Raw genomic sequence first — 22918 nt, 5'->3', positions numbered from 1 at the left:
GGCTGCATTTGATGGGCACAGTGGCGGCATTTGATGGGCACAGTGGCGGCATTTGATGGGCACAGTGGCTGCATTTGATGGGCACAGATGCTGCGTTTTATGGGCACAGATGCTGCGTTTTATGGGCACAGTGGCGGCATTTGATGGGCACAGTGGCTGCATTTGATGGGCACAGATGCTGCGTTTTATGGGCACAGTGGCTGCAATTTATGTTTTACTTTCCAGTTTGTTTGTGCCCCCCCAAAAATTTTGAGCACCAGCCGCCACTGCTGGTGATTATCATAGCTGATCTTGAAAGCTGGTTCACACTGGTGCGTTTTGACATGCGATTTGGCATGTCAAATCGCATGTCAAAACGGTGTTGGGTGGGCTCAGGATGCATCCTCAGTGTCCCGAGTCCACCCTATTTTTAAGCCTTTTAGAGCCTATGGCTAGGGATGGGCCGAACACCCCCGCTTTGGTTCGCACCAGGACACCTTGAACAGACAAAAAGTTCTAGTGAACTCGCAAACCCTATTAACCGCTTAAGACCCGGACCAAAATGCAGCTAAAGGCCCAGGCCAGGTTTTGCGATTCGGCACTGCGTCGATTTAACAGACAATTGCGCGGTCGTGCGACGTGGCTCCCAAACAAAATCGGCGTCCTTTTTTCCCCGCAAATAGAGCTTTCTTTTGGTGGTATTTGATCACCTCTGCGGTTTTTATTTTTTGTGCTATAAACAAAAATAGAGCGACAATTTTGAAAAAAATGCAATATTTTTGACTTTTTTCTATAATAAATATCCCCCAAAAATATATATATAAAAAAAAAAATAATTTCCTCAGTTTAGGTCGATACGTATTCTTCTACCTATTTTTGGTAAAAAAAAAAATCGCAATAAGCGTTTATCGGTTGTTTGGGCACAATTTATAGCGTTTACAAAATGGGGGATAGTTTTATTGCATTTTTATAATTTTTTTTTTTTTTACTACTAATGGCGACGATCAGCGATTTTTTTCGTGACTGCGACATTATGGCGGACACTTCGGACAATTTTGACACATTTTTGGGACCATTGTCATTTTCACAGCAAAAACCAACGTTAGACCTACCGGTAACGGTATTTCTATGAACCTTCCAGGACGGCACCCGAGAGAGATGATGGCTCCTCCTGCAGGAAACACAATCACATGACAGTTTAAAAGGCCCCGCCCTTCCCCTTGCTCCTCAGTATGCAATAGAGTAATCCTGAACTGGTTCACAAGGGACGTAGTCCTTATAGGTACTTACCTTTTTTCCCTCCACATAGGGTGGGAAGTAGGCCTGCCGTCCTGGAAGGTTCATAGAAATACCGTTACCGGTAGGTCTAACGTTGGTTTTCTCTTACCACCTTCCAGGACGGCACCCGAGAGGATAATTGAGTAATAAACACAGGCCTACCTTCAGGGTGGGACCACAGCTTGTAGCACCTTTCGACCAAAGGCTAAGTCTTGCTGTGACAACATTTCCACACGGTAGTGCTTCAGGAATGTATGATGGCTGGACCAGGTGGCCGCACTGCGGATTTGTTCCCAGGAGGCCCCTGCTTTCTCAGCCCAGGAAGTTGCTATGGCTCTGGTAGAGTGAGCCTTGATCTTTTTGGGAGCTGTTGCTCCAGTACATACATAGGCTTTGGATATTGCTTCTCTAATCCATCTTGAGACTGAGGCTTTTGATGCCTGCAGTCCCTTCCTGGGCCCAGCGTGTAGAACTAGTAGGTGGTTAGATCTTCTAAAACTTTTAGTCCTCTCTAGATAAATGAGAAGACACCTTCTCACGTCTAACAAATGAAATTTCTTTTCTTTTTCGTTCTTTGGTTCAGAACAAAAGGACGGCAATATTATGTCTTGCGTCCTATGAAATAGGGATGCCACCTTCGGCAGGTACAGGGGGTCTGCTCTGAGGGTGATCCTATCTGGCTGTACCCTCAGGAAGGGTTCTTTCATGGATAGCGCCTGCAAATCCCCTACCCTCCTGGCCGAAGTAATGGCTAACAAAAAAGTCAACTTTAAGGTTAGAAACTTAAGGGGAACCTCTTCCAGAGGTTCGAATGGGTGTATAGATAACGCCTCTAACACCCTAGTTAAGTCCCAAGGCGGACAATTATATTTTTGGACTGGAGAAATTCTTTCTCTAGCTAACAAGAAACGTTTTATAAGGTCCTCTTTCGCCAATCTTTTATCCAGATAGACTGAAAGAGCCGTTATTTGGACCCGAAGGGTACTAACTTTTAATCCTAAATCTACCCCATCCTGGAGGAAGTCCAGGATAACCGGGATAGAAGTTGAAGCTACCTGTCTTTCCTTACGCCAGGAACAGAAGGTCTTCCATACCTTTTGATAAATTTTTTGAGTTACTGGTTTTCTGCTCATGAGAAGGGTATCTATGACCCTCTCTGAGCAGCCTTTGCGTTCTAGAATCTGGCGCTCACTAACCAGGCTGCTAGCTGGAAGAATTCCGGCTTTGGATGGAGTACTGGGCCCTGCCTGAGGAGATCTGCCCTGTACGGGAGCTTCAGAGGCTCCACCATTGCCATGGCTCTTAGGTTTGCGAACCAAGTTCTTTTTGGCCACCATGGTGCTATCAGAAGAATCTGGCCTGGAGACCTGCTGAGTTTCTGAAGAACTCGCGGAATGAGCGCTACCGGCGGGAAGGCATAGGCCAGCCCGAAGCGCCAGGTCTGGGATAGCGCATCCAGACCTTCCGACTGTAGTTCCCAGGAAATCGAGAAATACCTTTCTACCTTCCTGTTTAGTCTGTTGGCAAACAAGTCTATTTCCGGTTCCCCGAAATACTGGACTAGGTGTTGAAACACCTCTGGGTTCAGTTCCCATTCCTCCTCCCTCAACTTGTGACGGCTGAGGAAGTCTGCTTCTATATTGCTCGTCCCCTTTATGTATATGGCTGAGATAGAGAGTACTCTTTCTTCTGCCCAGGTTAGTATTTCCCTGGAAAGTTCTAGTAGGGGACTGGACCTGGTCCCTCCCTGGTGACCTAGGTACGCTACTACTGTAGAGTTGTCTGAGCTTACTTGGACTTCTCTGCCTCTGATGTCTTCCTGGAAGGCTATTAAGGCTTCCCCCACTGCTCTGAGTTCTTTGTAATTGGATGACCTGCGAGCTAGTGAGCTGTCCCATTGCCCCTGCGCTTTTTTCCCCTCCAGGTGGGCGCCCCACCCCCAGGAACTGGCATCCGTGGTAACCTTCACTGGGTTCCACTGAGCCCACGGTCGCCCTCCCCTCAGGTTTTGGGGAGATGTCCACCACTCCAGGGAGGACAGAACCTGGGGGGTGAGTAGTATATCCTGATCTAAGGACTCTTTCCTTTTGTCCCATGAGGACAGGAAGAAGAAGTGTAATGCCCTTGCATGAAGCTGAGCCCAAACCACCGCTGGGATGCTTGCTGACATCAGGCCTAGAACTCTCAGAACATTTCGTCTGGAGAGTTTGGGGTTTTTGATAAGGTTCCCGACTGCTGAGGCTAGTTTTAAAACTTTTTCTTCTGGTAAGAAGAGTCTCTGCTGCCTGGTGTCCACTACGTATCCCAGGAAGGTCTTGACCTGTTCTGGGTTGAGGGAGGATTTTTCTATGTTGATTATCCACCCTAGGCTCTTTAGGAGTGCCATTGCTTTGTTGGCATCCAGCGTGACTTGGGCGGCTGATTTTCCTGAAATCAGCAAGTCGTCTAAATAAGGTATAAGGGATATGCCCTGAAGGTGCAGGTATGCCACCGCTTCTGCTAGGACTTTTGTAAAAATCCTTGGGCTGGAGGTTAGCCCGAATGGTAGTACTCTGAACTGCCAGTGGAAGGTTTCTCCTTCCACCACGACCGCAAACCTCAGATATACCTGGTGATCCACGTGGATTGGCACGTGGAGATAGGCATCTTTGAGATCTAGGGTCACCAAGAAGGCCTCCTTCATGAGGTTCTTTCTTACCGAATAAATACTTTCCATAGCAAACTTTTTGTATTCTAGAAACTTGTTCAGGTTTCTCAAGTTTACTATTAGACGGTATTTCCCGGAGGGTTTCCGTACTACGAAAATATGGGAATAAAATCCCTGGTACTGCTGAGCTTTTGGTACTGGTACTACCACTAGTTGTTTGGCTAAGTCCTGTATGCCCTCCAAGAGGGCAGACCTTTTCAGGGTATCCCTGGGAAGGTGAGTAATGGTGATCATGGTGGGGGGTGTAGCCAGAAATTCTAGGCGATAGCCTTTTTGAATTATTTGGCAGATGTAATGACTGTTCGAAATTTTTTCCCATAGGGGAAGGAATTGAGATAGTCGACCCCCCACTCTGACTACGTCGTCACTTGGACGGTTTGTCGCTGGGTTTTGGAGGAGGGAAAAGGAGGTTGTTCTTCCTGTTCCCTTTGCCAAAGTTCCAACGCCTGAAAGGTTCCTTTTTGGCTTTTTGTCTACCCTGCCCCTGGGGGCCTCGAAAAGTTTTCTTGAAACCTTCTTTTTTGGGTTTAACTGGGAATTTTTTACCTTTTTCTGATGACCTAGCCAGGACATCATCCAGGTCTTTCCCAAACAACAGGGAACCTTGAAAGGGGATGCCACAGAGTTTTCCCTTGGATGTAGCATCTCCTTCCCAGGCCTTGATCCAAACTGCCCTCCTAGTAGAGTTAATGAGGGCTGCTGTCTTGGCTGCTGCCCTTGCAGATTCCGTAGCTGCATCTGCTAGGTAAGCAATCGCCTTCCTTACTACTGTAAGTGACTCAACTACCTCCTCCGCCTCCGAATTCTGGGCGAGGTGGTCGGTGAGTGTCTCTACCCAAACATCTGTATTCCTAGCTACACATGCTGCTGCTAAGGCTGGGCTTAGTGCTGCCGCATTGGCCTCCCAGGCTTTCCTAAGGAGAGATTCTGCTCGACGGTCCATCACATCCTTGATGTTACCTGTATCCTCAAAGGAGAGATCAGACAATTTAGTGACTTGCGACAAAGCCGCATCAAGTCTAGGAAGTTTAAAAAAGACTTCCTCATCTTCCTGGGAGAAGGGGAACCTTCTTTTCCAGGTTTTTTGTTTGATTATTCTCCTTTCAGGGTCTCTCCACTCCTGAAGGACTAACTCCTTGAGGGATTTGTGCAGGGGGAATACTTTAGATTGAGCGTCACTCAGGCCCCTATAAACTTTATCCTGTGCTGAGGTAGGTTTAGGGGTCTCAGGAATTTCCTCTGTGGCGTAGATAGCCTGGAGGAGACTCTCTAGATCTTCTACAGCAAAGAGGTGTTTTCTTGGACGTGTGTCCTCCTGAGACTGACTAATGGAGTCTCCATCTACCTCCCCTGAGCTGTGCCTAGACCCACTCTGACTACGTCGTCACTTGGACGGTTTGTCGCTGGGTTTTGGAGGAGGGAAAAGGAGGTTGTTCTTCCTGTTCCCTTTGCCAAAGTTCCAACGCCTGAAAGGTTCCTTTTTGGCTTTTTGTCTACCCTGCCCCTGGGGGCCTCGAAAAGTTTTCTTGAAACCTTCTTTTTTGGGTTTAACTGGGAATTTTTTACCTTTTTCTGATGACCTAGCCAGGACATCATCCAGGTCTTTCCCAAACAACAGGCAACCTTGAAAGGGGATGCCACAGAGTTTTCCCTTGGATGTAGCATCTCCTTCCCAGGCCTTGATCCAAACTGCCCTCCTAGTAGAGTTAATGAGGGCTGCTGTCTTGGCTGCTGCCCTTGCAGATTCCGTAGCTGCATCTGCTAGGTAAGCAATCGCCTTCCTTACTACTGTAAGTGACTCAACTACCTCCTCCTCCTCCGAATTCTGGGCGAGGTGGTCGGTGAGTGTCTCTACCCAAACATCTGTATTCCTAGCTACACATGCTGCTGCTAAGGCTGGGCTTAGTGCTGCCGCATTGGCCTCCCAGGCTTTCCTAAGGAGAGATTCTGCTCGACGGTCCATCACATCCTTGATGTTACCTGTATCCTCAAAGGAGAGATCAGACAATTTAGTGACTTGCGACAAAGCCGCATCAAGTCTAGGAAGTTTAAAAAAGACTTCCTCATCTTCCTGGGAGAAGGGGAACCTTCTTTTCCAGGTTTTTTGTTTGATTATTCTCCTTTCAGGGTCTCTCCACTCCTGAAGGACTAACTCCTTGAGGGATTTGTGCAGGGGGAATACTTTAGATTGAGCGTCACTCAGGCCCCTATAAACTTTATCCTGTGCTGAGGTAGGTTTAGGGGTCTCAGGAATTTCCTCTGTGGCGTAGATAGCCTGGAGGAGACTCTCTAGATCTTCTACAGCAAAGAGGTGTTTTCTTGGACGTGTGTCCTCCTGAGACTGACTAATGGAGTCTCCATCTACCTCCCCTGAGCTGTGCCTAGACCTAGGTAGACTGGCTACCTCACTCTCTTCACCATCTGCTTCCCCCAAAGGGGGATTTTGTGAGGGTGTAAAGAAAACACTTGGGCCCTTAGAAAAGGGGGTCTCCTGAGAGGAAGTGCCTTCCTTAGGGGTAAGTTCCTCTGTTTCAGTCTGTGCCGACTGCCCGGCTGCCTCCCGAAAGGCTTTGACTGTTGCTAACATTTCTGTTTGCATGGATGAGAGAAAACTCTTCATCATGGCAGCAGCCTCCTTTCCCGCCAGTATATTAATACATTTGTAGCAGAAAGGTTTTGTGTAGGACTTGGGGAGCTTCTCTCTACAATTCCCACATTTTTTAGAGGAACTATGCCCTGTAGCGGAAGGAGACTGAGCTGAGGCCTCCTGGGGTCCGCTGGGGGTTTCTGAAAAGACATGAAATGTACATTTAAATTGTCTTTCCCCAAGACTGCTGGCTGTACTGGGGAGGGGAGGAAGTAGACGAGAAGGGACCAGATCCTGCTCCGGTCGTTCCCTAAAAGTTTGGGAACTCTCACCACTTCCCCCCTCCCTTTCCAGGGGGATTGGTACTTACCGCCCCCCGACCTGGATCTGCCAGCGGTCGTGTCGGTCTTTCCGTCCTCTTCCATGAGGAGGGTGACTCGGCCCTGGCTGTCGGTACTCCTGTACTGGTCACCGCAAGCCGACCCGTCCACCACCCACGCTGTCTCCTCGCTCCACTGGGAACTTCCGGGTTACGCCGTCCGGAACCGCCCACTTCCTGTGATGCAGTTCCTGTCTCAGAATGAGGCCTGGAGCGCGGCGTTTTTAATTCTGGAGACCCGGGAAAACGGCGATTCGAATGGTGGTGGATTCGATAGCACGCAGTGATGGCTCACCTCCCCGCAGCTCAGAGCACTGGTGCTTCCATAGGGCGACCTGTGAGTTTGGACCGAAGTCTACAGGTAAGTTCAGCCCTCCCCGGCCTCCCTTAAACCTGTCTCACAGGGGTACCTTCGACCCTCCCCGGTCTCTAGGTTTCCATAAACAAAACAAACGTGTCGCTGTGTTGGAGAAACACAATCAATACTGAGGAGCAAGGGGAAGGGCGGGGCCTTTTAAACTGTCATGTGATTGTGTTTCCTGCAGGAGGAGCCATCATCTCTCTCGGGTGCCGTCCTGGAAGGTGGTAAGAGAAAAATGCATTTAAATTGCATTCTTTATTGTGGAAATGACAGTTGCAGTTTGGGAGTTAACCACAAGGGGGCGCTGAAGGGGTTAGGCTTCACCTAGTGTGTGTTTACAACTGTAGGGGGGTGTGGCTGTAGGACTGACGTCATCGATCGAGTCTCCCTATAAAAGGGATCACTTGATCGATGCAGCGCCACAGTGAAGCACGGGGAAGCCGTGTTTACATACGGCTCTCCCCGTTCTTCAGCTCCGGGGAGAGATCGCGACGGAGCGGCTATAAACGAATCCGTCGTCCCGGATCGCTCCCCGACGATTTCCGACCGCCGCATGTACCGGGGGGGGGGGGGGGGGGGGGGGGACTGCTCTAGGGCACATGTATCAATGCAAAAAAAAGTTTTTTAAAATGATCGATTTTTCAGGAGCAGTGAGCTTAAAGTGGAACAATAAAAATGCCTGTGAAGTGACGCATATGTGCAATGTATAGAACAGTGGGCCGGATTCAAAGAGATTTGCGCATTTATTACGGAGGCGCAGGGCAACGATTCACGATTCACTTACGCAAACTACGCGATTCACGATTTACTTACGCAAACTACGTAAAATGTAAATTTCGCGACGCGGGAACGACGGGTATACGTAGCAGGGGCAGCCTTGCGCGAAAACCGCCGTACGTAAACAACGTAAATTGCGTACGCAGGGCTCGCGCAACGTTGTGAATCAGTGTTAGTATGCAATTTGCATACTATACGCTGAGCACAACGGGAACGCCACCTAGCGGCCATCGCAAGAATGCAGCCTAAGATATGCGGGCATAAGAGCCTTATGCCACGCAGATCTTAGGCTGCAGTCGGCGTAACGAGGTTCCTGAATCAGGAGCACTCGTTACGCCGGGGCAAGTAAGCAATTGCGCTGTGTAACCTATGGTTACACAGGCACAATTGCTTCTTGAATCCACCCCAGTGTTTCTCAACTCCAGTCCTCAAGGCACCCCAACAGGTCATGTTTTCCGGCTTTCCCTTATATTGCACAGGTCATTTGATCAGCTTCAATGCCTTAGGCCCCTTTCACACTCATACGTTTTTCATGCGGTTTATAGCGCTGCTATACCACCTGAAAAAAAAACGTGCCCCGGAGGCTTTCACACTAAAGCGGTGCGCTAGCAGGACCGCTCCAAAAGTCCCGCTAGCCGCATCTTTGGAGCGGTATAGGAGCGGGGTGTTTACCACTCCTATACCGATCCTTCCCATTGAAATCAATGGGAAACCGCGGGAAATACCGCCCGCAATGAGCCTCTTCAGAGACGCATCGCGGGCGGTAATAACCCTTTTCCGGCTGTTAGCGGGGGTTAAAACCAGACACTTGAGAGGTGATATAAGTTCAATGCTTGTAGTCTTTCCCCATAGCCAGGGGCGGACTGACCATTGAGGCACTCGGCACTGCCCGAGGGCCCCATGCCACTAGGGGGCCCCATCAGGGTTGCCAGGCTCAGTAAAACCAGGGACAGTATGTAAAAATCTGTGTTTTTTTTTACATCTGTCCCTGATATGTCCAAAACCGACATGCTTTTGATGTGAAAATCCCGAGATTTTAGCTGCCCCGCCTCCTGGCTTGGTGGCCATCTGTAAGCCCAGGGGCCCCATAATCTTCTATTGCCCGGGGGCCCCATGAGTTGTCAGTCCGCCCCTGCCCATAGCTGAGAACCTCCAGTCCCTTTATTAGCTTTGTTGCCTTTCTCTGGACTCTCTTCAGTTCCAGCACATCCCTCCTGAGGACTGGTGCCCAGAACTGGACGGCAAACTCAAGATGCGGCTGGACCAGAGTCTTGTAGGGTGGGAGAATTATAGTTTTATCTCTGTGGAGTGCTAATATTCTGTTGGCTTTGCTTGCAGCAGCTTGGCATTGCATGCCATTGCTAATCCTGTCATCTACTAGGACCCCCAGGTCCTTTTCCATCCTAGTTTACCCCACACAGTGCCAGAGAGGAGGTGAGAAAAAATCTCCAAAGACTACCAAAGTGAGATTTTTATGATAGAATAATGGTTTGCAGTTGGGACAGGGATGTTATATTGTGATGTACACAAGTGAAAAGAATCCAGTTGCTCATTAAGGCCTCATGCACACTGGGCATTTTTGCAGTCGCTTCTAAGGGCGTCAGACACTTTTATTCCTGCCTCGGAACTCCCCTGTATGTCAGCTTATGTGTCCATGCACACATATGCTTTTAGCAGCGTTTAGTGGCAGGGGCTTTTAGAGGCAGAAAAAAAACCACTGCCAAAGACAGAGAAAGGGACTAAGGACACAGATTCTCCAGTCCCTTTCTCAGCAGCCTCAGCTAAAATTAATGGAGAGAAGCTCCTCTCCATTCATAAACTGAAGCATCGTAAACACAGGTTACGATGTTTCAGTTATATGAATGGACAGAGTCAGTGATCACTGACTCTGTTCATTCGGAAAAGGTAGGGTCCGGGTTTAGCGGCTCCTACCTCCGCTCTCCATCCTGACAGATTGAGGGGGGAGAAGACAGCACGGAGGGGGGGAGAAGACAGCACGGAGGGGGGGGGGGAGAAGACAGCACGGAGGGGGGGGGGAGACAGCACGGAGGGGGGGGGGGAGACAGCACGGAGGGGGGGGAGAAGACAGCACAGAGGGGGGGGGAGAAGACAGCACAGAGGGGGGGGAGAAGACAGCACAGAGGGGGGGGAGGAGAAGACAGCACAGAGGGGGGGGGGGGGGAAGACAGCACAGAGGGGGGGGGAGGAGAAGACAGCACAGAGGGGGGGGGAGGAGAAGACAGCACAGAGGGGGGGGGAGGAGAAGACAGCACAGAGGGGGGGGAGGAGAAGACAGCACAGAGGGGGGGGAGGAGAAGACAGCACAGAGGGGGGAGGAGAAGACAGCACGGAGGGGGGGAGAAGACAGCACGGAGGGGAGGGAGGAGACAGCACGGAGGGGGGGGAGGAGACAGCACGGAGGGGGGGGAGGAGACAGCACGGAGGGGGGGGAGGAGACAGCACGGAGGGGGGGGAGGAGACAGCACGGGGGGGGGAGGAGACAGCACGGGGGGGGGGGGGGAGACAGCACGGGGGGGGAGGAGACAGCACGGGGGGGGATAAGACAGAACGGAGGGGGGGGATAAGACAGAACGGAGGGGGGGGATAAGACAGAACGGAGGGGGGGGATAAGACAGAACGGAGGGGGGGGGATAAGACAGAACGGAGGGGGGGGATAAGACAGAACGGAGGGGGGGGATAAGACAGCACGGGGGGGGAGAAGACAGCACGGGGGGGAGAAGACAGCACGGGGGGGGAGGAGACAGCACGGGGGGGGAGAAGACAGCACGGAGGGGGAGAAGACAGCACGGAGGGGGGAGAAGACAGCACGGAGGGGGAGAAGACAGCACGGAGGGGGGAGAAGACAGCACGGAGGGGGGAGAAGACAGCACAGGGGGGGAGAAGACAGCACGGAGGGGGGAGAAGACAGCACGGAGGGGGGAGAAGACAGCACGGAGGGGAGGGAGGAGACAGCACGGAGGGGGGGGAGGAGACAGCACGGGGGGGGGGAAGACAGCACAGAGGGGGGGGAGAAGACAGAACGGAGGGGGGGGAAGAAGACAGCACGGGGAGAAGACAGCACGGGGGGGGGGGAGAAGACAGCACGGGGGGGAGAAGACAGTACGGGGGGGAGAAGACAGCACGGAGGGGAGAAGACAGCACGGAGGGGAGAAGACAGCACGGAGGGGAGAAGACAGCACGGAGGGGGGGAGAAGACAGCATGGAGGGGGAGGGAGGCAGCACAGAGGGGGGAGAAGACAGCACGGAGCACGAAGGGGGGGGGAGACAGCACGGAGCACGGGGGGGGGGGAGACAGCACGGAGCACGGGGGGGGGGAGACAGCACGGAGCACGGGAGATGCACTGAGGGAGGGAAGACAGCACGGCGGGGGGAGAAGACAGCATGGAGCACGGGGGGGGGAAGACAACACGGAGCACGGAGGGGGGGAGACAGCATTGAGGGGGGAAGACAGCACAGGTGGGGGGGAAGACAGCACGGAGGGGGGAAGACAGCATGGAGGGGGGACAGTCAGCGGTGATCAGTGTTTACCGCTGACTCGGGGAGATGCTCGGTATCGGGACATCCCTAATTATGGCCAATGAAATTAATTACCGCCCAAATGCTTGATGCCCGTTAACACGCCTTAACACATTACACACTTTTACAAGCATCAAGCATTTTTTTCTGCCAAAAGGCTGCCGCCAGAAGAAAAGGCTTTTAGGAGCATTTCCAAAACGACCTGTGTGCATGAGGCCAGGAGACGTTCATCCTCATCTTTCACACTAGTCTTATACCTACCTGCCCCTGAAGCTGCAGAGCCCCTTTTCAAAAGTCAGGTCCATGCATGCCCTCTGCATTCCCTGTAGAGCGCTAGTAATTCATGAATTGGTTGATTGTAGCACCACTTTTCAAAAATCAGACCCTGTATTTTTTTGCAAGTATTTAACAAATCACAGTGTTGTATATGTTATGGTAAAACGTATCTCCAGGTTTAGAATCTACCCCTCTCCCGGACCCACAGGAAGTAGGTTGAAGGACATTGGGCAGACCAGTGACCAGGTGAGTCTGTAAGGCACAACCAATGCCAGGACAAGGGGTGGGCAGGAGGGACAGATGACCTGGGCGCAGTGAAGCAAAGGGGCAAAAATAGACACATGGTGGTACATCCATTCTATGGCATGTATTATTAGTGGGGGAGGGGGGCGCAATTCTGCATCCATACTCTGGACGGTGGATGACCCTGTCCCGGTACTGGGGACAACATTGCTGAGGATGTGCGTATAGTAGCCAGAGCTACCTTTTTATTTTACACTAATAGCTAGATTCAGTAAGAGTTAGGCCGGCTTATCAGTAGATAAGTCGACCTAACTCAGAATCTACGCCGACTTATGTTTAACCGTATGCTCAAACAGAGATACGCTTAAACATATCTAAGATACGACGGCTTGCGCCGTCCTATCTTAGATTGCAATATTTTGGATGGCCGCTAGGTGGCGCTTCCATTGCGGTCGGCGTAGAATATGTAAATGAGGAGATACGCCGATTCACGAACGTGCGCCCGGCCGACGCAGTACTTTTACGCCGTTTACGTAAGAGATAGGCCACGTAAAGTTAGAGCTAGGCCCTATTGGAATAGTAATGTCAAGTATGGCCGCCGTTCCCGTGTCGAAATTCTAATTTTTTACGTTGTTTGCGTAAGTCGTCCGTGAATCAGGATTTACGTAGTTTACGTCCACGTCAAAATCAATAGGCCCGTGCGGCGTACTTAGCCGCAATGCACACTGGGAAATGTAGGCGCCCGGCGCATGCGCAGTTAAAAGAAGACGTGAAAAAAGTAAGGTCAAGCACAATTAGCATACAACACGCCCCCCTAACACACATTTGAATTAGGCGCCCTTACGCCCGCCGAAACTTAGCAGGTAAGTACATTGTGAATCATGTACTTGCCTAGCTAACTTACGGCGGCGTAGCTTAAATGCCTTGAGCTACGCCGCCGCAAAGTTAAGAAAATGTACCTGAATCTAGCTATAAGTGCTCAGGACTGCCTATGTCTACCAAGCTGGAGTTGGGCTTTAAAGGGTTTGTAAAGGTACAATTTTCTTCCCTAAATATCTTCCTTTACCTTAGTGCAGTCCTCCTTCACTTACCTCATCCTTCCATTTTTCTTTTAAATGTCCTTATTTCTTCTGAGAAATCCTCACTTCCTATTCTTCTGTCTGTAACTCCACACAGTAATGCGAGGCGTTCTCCCTGGTGTGGAGAAAGCCTCTTGAGGGGGGAGGGGGCGAGCAGGAGTGTCAGGACGCCGACTAACACACAGCTCCTTTCTCTATCTGCAAAGTAGAGACTGTCCTGACACTCCTGCTCACCCCTCCCCCCTCAAGAGACTTTCTCCACACCAGGGAGAAAGCCTTGCATTACTGTGTGGAGTTACAGACAGAAGAAGAGGAAGTGAGGATTTCTCAGAAGAAATAAGGACATTTAAAAGAAAAATGGAAGGATGAGGTAAGTGAAGGAGGACTGCACTAAGGTAAAGGAAGCTATTTAGGGATTTTTTTTTGGGCCAGATTCACAGCCGAGATACGACGGAGTATCTCCTGATACGCCGTCGTATCTCTCAGAGTATCTATGCGACTGATTCATAGAATCAGTTACGCATAGATATCCATAAGATCCGACAGGTGTAATTGTTTTACACTGTCGGATCTTAGGATGCAATACCGCGGCCGCCGCTGGGGGGAGTTTGCGTCGTAAACCAGCGTTGGGTATGCAAATTAGTAGTTACGGCGATCCACGACTGTTTTTCGCGTTTGCTACGTCGCCGCTAGTCTAGTTTCCCGTCGCAAAGTTAGTCATCGTTTTAGGTGCCCTAACTTTACACAGCACACGTATGTGCTGTATAAAGTATGACCGTCGTTCCCGCGTCAAAATTTTTAAATGTTTCCTTCTTGCGTAAGACGTCCGGGAATACGGAAGTACGCTACGCACGTCGCCGTTCGAAAAAATGACGTCACTTCGCGCAAAGCACGGCGGGAAATTCAAAAGGGAGCATGCGCAGTAGGTCCGGCATGGAAGCGCGCCTAATTTAAATGGCACACGCCCCTTTGAATTACGCGGGCTTACGCCGGAGGCCGCCGGCGGAAGTTTTCACGCAAGTGCTTGGTGAATCAGGCACTTGCGCTGAAAACTTGCGGCGGTGTAGCGTATCTACGATACGTTACGCTGCCGCACTTCTACGTGAATCTGGCCCATTTTACCTTTACAACCCCTTTAAAGAGGAACTGTCACCTAACCCACTCAGGTAAGTCAGCAATCCTGAACAAGCATGCATCAAGCAAAGCCAGAAAAGATGGTTTGTGTTGATGTTCCAGATAACACAAGGGAAAGTATTCCATACCTGGATGAATTGTTGACATCAATGTTTTTTTATTTAGGGGTTTAACAATTACAAAGAAATGTGAGGCTTATAAAATCAGAGTGTCCGACAAGCACTGCGCACCAACTCTTTGCGGTAACTGTTTTTTCGAGATGCAGCCTGTAATTAGTCATGCGGTGTATCACTTCCATGTTCGATGAGGCGGATTGAGTCGCACCACGCTGCATGCTGCAGTTTTGTTCAGCACAAGCACACACCACCACAGTGTCATGGTCACAATCGTCATTAAAGGGGACAAGGCTTTTTACTAGGGTTGTCCCGATACCGATACTAGTATCGGTATCGGGACCGATTCCAAGTATTTGCGGGAGTACTCGTACTCCCGCAAATACCCCCGATACCGAAATAGAATACTCCCCCCCGCCGACGCATCTCGCCGCTACGACGCATCCCCGCTTGGATAATACGGGCGGGAACATTACAGCATTCATTTGAATAGCTGTATTGTTTCCCGCCCCGCCGCGTATAGACACTCCCCCTTGCTCGGGTGAACTGTCCATTCCCGAGCAAGGGGGAGTGTCTATACGCAGCGCGGCGCGAATCATTACAGCTATTCAAAGCTGTAATGTTCCCGCCCATATTAACCAGTCGGCGGCAGCGGGGATGCGGCGCGATGCAGGTAAGGGGGACATGGCTGCATATGGGGAGACATTGCTGCATATGGGGGACATGGCTGGATATGGGGAGACATTGCTGCATATGGGGGACATGGCTGGATATGGGAAGACATTGCTGCATATAGGGGACATGGCTGGATATGGGGAGACATTGCTGCATATGGGGGACATGGCTGGATATGGGGGGAGACATGGCTGCATGGGGGGGGACATGGCTGGATATGGGGGGACATGGCTGCATATATGGGGGACATGGCTGCATTTGGGGACACATTTAAAAAAAAGTATCGGTATTCGGTATCGGCGAGTACTTGAAAAAAAGTATCGGTACTTGTACTCGGTCCTAAAAAAGTGGTATCGGGACAACCCTACTTTTTACCTTGTCTCTGTGTTGGGACAGGACTGCACAGACCCTAAGTGCCAGTCCACATCTGAATCGAACAGGAACGCAGTCCACGTTCCTGGGCGATCTCTGTGTGGCTCAATGTGGTGCGATTGTTTTTCCCCATTCATTTGATAAGGCTGAAATCACAGTGGATCGCACTAAAAGGAGTGTATGCACTTTAACTTTATTGACCTACATGTGTATGGGATTACAGTAAGTCAGCGAGTGTTTTGCTTGCAGGTGTTGGTGGGCTTGTTTAAATATTACACAGGACAGAAAATATTGCATACAAGTGACAAAAAGAACTGATCTACAACTTTGTTCATGGGCACGGACAGCTGACTTCTTATGAAGACCCTTCCAAGATTGGAATGCGACTATGGCCTCGTACACACGATAGGATAGCCAGAGGACAGCGGTCTGAAGGACCGTTTTCATCGGTCAAAACCGATCGTGTGTGGGCCCCATAGGTTATTTAACCTTCGGTTAAAAAAAATAGGAACTTGCTTTAAAATTTAACCGATGGATTCCTAACCGATAAATCAAAACTAGGGCTGTTACTGATCAAAATTTTTCTGTTCGAATAATCGTTTTTTTTTTATCGATTAATCGACTAATTTCGATTAATTATAAACGCACATACAGATCCAACTACTTTTAGCTGATCTCCTCCTTGCAGGCTGATTCCCAGTGCAGCTGCCAAAAACTGGAAAAATGGATAGCAGGATACAAAAAAAACACAAAGGCAACGCTCGATGGGAATAGCATTAAAAATTAGTAGGTTACCAAATAAATATTGCACTGGAGATAAAATCGATGTAGCTACATAAACTGTAAAAATGGTGCGAGTAATACCAAACGGTAACAAAAGCAGTCATAAAAACATGTAGCTAAGTATGATACTGGTATAAAAATGTGTACAACGATGCCACTGCTGAATCCAGATGAGGAGAGGTTAACATCAGTCCGTCGGCATGTAGATGTCCCGTGAAGGGAACTATCACAACTCCCAGTGGATGGTTGTAGAATCCCAGGTTGATAGAGGGAAGTGATAGAGGGAAGTGTAACAGCCCTTGCGTGTGGCAGATAGTGAGGTCCTGCTGGCATTCAGATATGAAGGCACAGGCCCTTCAGATGGACACGGCAAGCCCCGCCGGTGTCCGTGACGTTACTGGATCTCCGACGGAACTCCCTGAAGGCCCAGAAGCCGGCGGAGAGGTGAGTACCAATCAAAAGAATTTTAATCGATCAAAAAGATTTTGATCGATCAAAAAAATTAAAGATTAATCGATTAATTAAAAGTTAATTTGCACAGCCCTAGTCAAAACCGATCGTTAGTACGCACGACCATCGGTTAAAAATCCACGCATGCTCAGACTAAATGAGGGGACGGGAGCGCTCGTTCTGGTAAAACTAGCGTTCGTTTTGGAGATTGCACATTATCACGCTGTAACAGACAGAAAAACGCGAATCGTCTTTTACGGACACAAAATCAGCTAAAGCAGCCCCAAGGGTGACGCAATTGGATTTGAACTTCCCCTTAAAGCGGGGGTTCACCCATACATAACACTTTTTCCCCTTAGATTGAGGCTCGTTTTGTCTAGGGGAATCGGCTAGTTGTTTTAAAATATGAGCCGTACTTACCCGTTTACGAGATGCATCTTCTCCGGCGCTTCCGGGTATGGGCTGCGGGACTGGGCGTTCCTATTTTGATTGGCAGTCTTCCGAGAGGCTTCCGACGGTCGCATCCATCGCGTCACTATTTTCCGAAAGAAGCCGAACGTCGGTGCGCAGGCGCAGAATAGAGACGCACCGACGTTCGGCTTCTTTCGGCTACGAGTGACGCGATGGATGCGACCGTCGGAAGCCTCTCGGAAGACTGTCAATCAAGAAGGAACGCTCGCTCCCGAAGACCCATACCCGGAAGCGACGGAGAAGATGCATCTCGTAAACGGTAAGTACAGCTCATATTTTAAAACAACTAGCCGATTCCCCTAGACAAAACGAGCATCCATCTAAGGGGATTGTTTGAAAAAAAAATTTATGGGTGAACTCCCGCTTTAATAGTGCCGTCGTACGTGGTTTACGTGTCTGCGTTCTAACACGATCGGTTAATTAACCGATGGTGTGTAGGCACATCAGACCAGTCAGTCAGCGTCATCGGTTAACCGATGAAGCTAACGGTCCTTCAGACCGTTCTCATCGGATGGACTGATCGTGTGTACGCGGCCTACGATTTCACCTTTGCATGAGTTTTTTGGTGCTTGGAAAGAGTCGACTTCCACAAAAAACTTTTCCCACATTGAGAACATGGAAAAGGCTTTTCGCTTATGTGGCTCTTTTGATGTCTGCTAAAAGTAATTTTGTCAATAAATTCTTTTCCACATTCGGAACATGAATACGGCTTCTCCCCAGTGTGAATTCTTTCATGTTTGATCAGAGAGGGTTTTAAAGAAAAACATTTTCCGCATTCCGAACATGCAAACGGCTTCTCTCCCGTGTGGGATCTCTGATGTTTAGTAAAATCAGCTTTCTGTATAAAACTTCTCTCGCATTCAGAACACGAGTATGGCCTTTCCCCGGTGTGAATCATTCGGTGTCTGCTAAGTCTGTCTCTTCTAGAGAAACTTTTTCCACATTCAGAACATGAGAACGGCTTCTCCCCTGTGTGAGATCGAAAATGTTTAACAAAATCAGATTTCTGCATAAAACACTTGCCGCATTCAGGACATGGGAACGGTCTTTCCCCTGTGTGACTCATCTGGTGTCTAATCAGTCTTTCTTTTATAAGGAAAAACTTTCCGCATTCCCCACAGGGATACGGTTTGTCCCCAGAGTGAGATTTTTCGTGATTGACAAGAGTGGATTTCTGTAAGAAACGTTTCCCACACTGAGAACATGAAAAGGGTTTAACAACAACGTGGCTTTTTTGGTGTCGCTGAAGGAGATATTTATCTACGTAACACTTTCCGCATTCCATACATGCATATGGCTTCTCCCCCGTGTGAGCTCTCTGATGTAGAACAAGGCGTGACTTAGCAGAGAAACATTTACCGCACTCTGAACAAGGATATGGTTTCTCTCCAGTGTGAGATCTCTGATGTACACGCAGACGAGACTTAGCGGAGAAACACTTCCCACACTCAGAACAGGATAACGGCTTCCCATCTCTAGAAGATTTTCGCTGTGTAAGGGCCAACTCTTGTTCAGGATCCAGCTTCTCCCCAGCATGAACTTTTACATGTTTGACAAGCCCCGATCTCCAACAAAACCTTTTCCCGCATCTTAAACAGGAATACGGCGTCTCCCCCGTGTGAGCCCTCTGATGAGCGACAAGTCGGGATTTAAAAGGAAAGCGCTTCCCGCAATCGGAACATGAAAATCTCATCTCAGCCGATTGAGATTGTTGCTGCTTATCAGTAGATGGTTTCTGTGTAACAGATGTCTCACCTTCAGAATTCGACTTCTCCTCCGAGTGAACTTTTGCATGTTTGAGAAGAGTTGTTTTCCAATTAAAGCATTTCCCACACTTAGAACATTTATATGGCTTCTCCCTCAAGTGCGTTCTCTGGTGTGCAACAAGACGTGATTTAAAATAAAAAGATCTCCCACACTCAGGACAGGAATGTGTCCCCGCTCCTGCATGAGATCTTCGGTGTGAGATAAAGTTTGCTCTCCGGTTAAAAGATTCTCCACATTTTGAACAGGAAAATGGCTTACTAGGTGCATGAGTCCTCTCGTGGATAAGAAGATTCCATTTTTCTCTAAAGTGTCTTCCGCACTCGGAGCAGGAATACGGCTTGTCTCCCGTATGAACTTTCTTATGCCTGGCAAGAGTGGATTTAATGGCAAAACGCTTTCCGCACTTTGAACATGGATACGGCTTCTCCCCGGTGTGGGTTCTGCGGTGTGCGATAAGGTCTTGACTCTGGGCAAAGCATCTCCCACATTCAGAACAGGAATACGGCTTCTCCCCTGTGTGGGTCCTCAGGTGTCTAATTAGATAGGCTCTCCGAGAAAAACATTTAGCACACTCAGAACAAGAATATGGCTGTGTTTGAGCTCTTTGGTCAGAGGTGGAGTCAAAAGATGAGGATGCTTCACCCCCTAGAAATGAAAAAGATAATTGTCAGGATAATTCTATAAACTCTACACAGCTTGCCATGGCAAAACATTAACACTTCACAGGAATGCAAAACACATTCATTCACTATGGGCCAGATTCACGTAGCGCAGCGGATCTAAAGATCCGCTCGATCTACGTGAATTAAGATCCGCTCCCGCAAGTTTAGGAGACAAGTGGCTAATTCACAAACAACTTACCTCTAAACTTGCGACGGCGGATCCTAAATCCCCCGGCGGAATTCAAATCCCGCGGCTAGGGGAGTGTACTATTTAAATCAGGCGCGTTCCCGCGCCGATTTAAATGCGCAGGCGCCGTCCGCGAAATTTTCCGGCGTGCATTGCTCCCACTGACGTCGCTAGGACGTCAGTGGTTTCGACGCTTACGTAAACGACGTCCGTCCGTATTCGAGAACGACTTACGCAAACGACGTTAAAAAATTCAAATTCGACGCGTGAACGCCCGCTATACTTAACATTGGCTGCGCCTGATAAAAGAAGGGGTAAGTATACGATGGGTACACTGCTACGGAAACGTCGTAAGAAGACTGCGTCGGGTCCGCGTACGTTCGTGAATCTGCGTATCTCGCTGATTTACATATTATTTATCGTAAATCAGCGGGAACGCCCCCGGCGCCATTTTTAAATTGAAAAATAGATCCTGTCGGATCTAGCCCTATCTATGCGTAACTGATTCTATGAATCAGGCGCATAGATAGGACCAGTGTAAGTCAGAGATACGATGGTGTATCTGTAGATACACCGTCATATCTCTTTGTGAATCTGGCCCTATATCTCTGCAAAACATGAACGTTGCTCCATTATTTAAAAAATGTGTGTTGCGCTTGAGATATCTCTCTCTTTCTCTCTATGTATATATATATACATATACACACATACATTATATATATATATATATATATATATATATATACACACACACACACATACATATACACACACACACACACACACACACATATACACACACACACAGACAGCTGTGCTGATAAGTTTACATACCCTGGCAGAATTTATGATTTCTTGCCCATTTTTCAGAGAATATGAATGATAACACAAATACTTTTCTTTCACCTGTGGTTAGTGTTTGGTTGATATAAAAATAGAATACACTGCGCTACCTAAACACGTGGATAATACCAATATGCAGCAGCTCAAAATGTGAGACCACACATTCAAATAGACGCAAAAATAAGAAGGAGGAGCTGCGCAAATGATTAAATAAGTATGAAATAATATGGATCGAGCATGAATTAAATGGAAACTCTCATAAATCAATATGCGACAATCTCATAAAAAACATGCTCCAATCATGAAAAATATGTGAAAAATGTGCATAAGTAGATCATAAAAAAATCATAAAAGAGTGTCCAGCTAATGTTGGATCGGTGAACCAGTCCAATGATTAATTATACAGTGCAAGTCTCCCGTCCAAAGTGATGATATCAGCGGGTCTGCCTCCCGACGTACGTTTCGCTAAGAGATAGCGTCGCCTGGGGAACGGGCGACGCACTGACTCATCGCGTGTATATAACAACAAACCCACGCCTCGATGCGAGTCAATCCCTAATCACAGGACTGAAAACCAATTAGCAAATTTGATATGCGGACAAGCAGGAAAAAAATAAATATATATATATAAAAAATATATATAAAAATATATATAAAAAAGGACGCCTAACTAACTTATATAAGATATAAAGTTGGAACTAATATATCTTATTACAATGAAGATATGGCACGGCACTACCCAGTGGTTAAAATTAACTATATTGCCGATGTCCAAAAGACCTATCACATAAACATGTCTCATGTGTTGATTTAAAAATCTTTTCCAATGATCGTTAAAAATTATATGGAATACTCAACTATATGATGAGAAATATATTATAGAATATTAATATTATGAATATCAATATATAGATAAAAACATCAAAATAAGTTTAATTGAAAATCTATGGTGTTAATAAAATATTCTCAATATATATCTAGAAGTCCCACCCACTGGAGCACCTGTAATGCTGGAGTCACATCAAGTGTACAGTAAATGCCATAATGACACAAGATACTTAATAAAATATCCGATGTATAAAAATACTCCATTTTGGGGAGAAAAAAAATAATAATATTAAAATATATGAAAAATATGAAAAATATACAACATAGAGTAACCAAAGATTAAGAGTTATCAATAAAAGCTTTCAGATCGGTTTCTACATTTAACCCAAAGGGGGTGTAGCACTTAATTTTGTGGATCCGGGCCATCTCTAGCCTGGAAATACTACGCACTAAGAAATCACCCCTCCATTGTGGAACATACTTGTCAATACCAAGAAAGATGGTCTTGGCAGGATTTTTATCATGAACTTCCAAGTAGTGAGAGTCAGAATATTCGTTATGTGCTCATTTAATCTCACACTAAAAGGCCGCTTAGTCCTGCCCACATATTGTAACCCGCAAGGGCACTGCAGAAGATAAACGACCCCTTAGGTGGAACACGTAACAAAGGTCCTGATCTCAAATTCTAGTAGGGTACTAGTCGATGTAAATTTGTGAGTGCGTCTATGTACACACCCACTCAGAGAGCACACCCTGCATTTTCTACATTGATAAAAAACATTAATGTACTCGAAAAAATTGGGAGCCACCCTACCTCTAAGAGATGGGGCACCCTTATAAATAACCCGTGGTTTATCAGGGATCGTAGATCTAAGAACCAAATCATTAGTCAGGATGTGTCAATGTTTACCAATACAGATGATTTTATGTTTTTTATACGGTTTTACTCCTAGATTCTCATTATACTATCAAGCTCCGCCAGTGGTTCATGTTGTGCAGGACTTGTCCTTACTCCACGATATGCCAAGTACCATGGTGTTATTATGCATATGTAATTTGTAGCATGTTTATGCGATTTTGTGGATGCAATTTTTGTCATTCAGCATGCTTTATATTATATCACAAGGCATAATAAAATGCTCTTTGCTAAGACTGCTCTTTGTTATACACCTCTCATTGCAAGTCCTCAACCAACTCCCCCCTTTTGTGTTGTAACCTAATTAAGCAATACTGTACACCTTATATGCTTACTCCGCATGGTGATTGGCCTCATTTAAAGTCCCGCTGACCAAACTCTCTTTTTTCTGTTCAAATTTGGGATGGAGGCCATTTACCTATGGTGCCTTGGACCACATAATTTTTTCTCAATGTTTACCAATAAGGTTCTTCACACTCCTATGCTGAATAAAGTAAGTGGTGATGAAATGAAT

At 47.9% G+C, this 22918-nt stretch overlaps 2 protein-coding genes across 6 annotated transcripts in view; one reads left to right on the top strand and one right to left on the bottom strand.

The window, feature by feature from the left end:
* The window catches only part of LOC120910475 (zinc finger protein 777-like), a 176391-nt gene that overhangs the window by 46389 nt on the left and 107084 nt on the right, over nt 1–22918 (top strand). The window lies entirely within an intron of this gene.
* LOC120909851 (zinc finger protein 260-like) overlaps nt 17663–22918 on the bottom strand; it is a 34496-nt gene continuing 29240 nt past the window's right edge. For all 5 annotated transcript variants that reach the window (XM_040321587.1, XM_040321588.1, XM_040321584.1 and 2 more), the window contains one exon: nt 17663–19613. In XM_040321587.1, the coding sequence (XP_040177521.1) occupies nt 17737–19613 (1877 nt within the window). In that variant the 3' untranslated portion in view covers nt 17663–17736. The remainder of the gene's footprint in view (nt 19614–22918) is intronic.

Source organism: Rana temporaria, chromosome 8 (genome assembly GCF_905171775.1).
Source record: "Rana temporaria chromosome 8, aRanTem1.1, whole genome shotgun sequence".
NCBI lineage: Eukaryota > Metazoa > Chordata > Amphibia > Anura > Ranidae > Rana > Rana temporaria.
The sequence above is the reverse complement of the archived record's forward strand: the minus strand, read 5'-3'. Positions and strand labels throughout refer to the sequence as shown.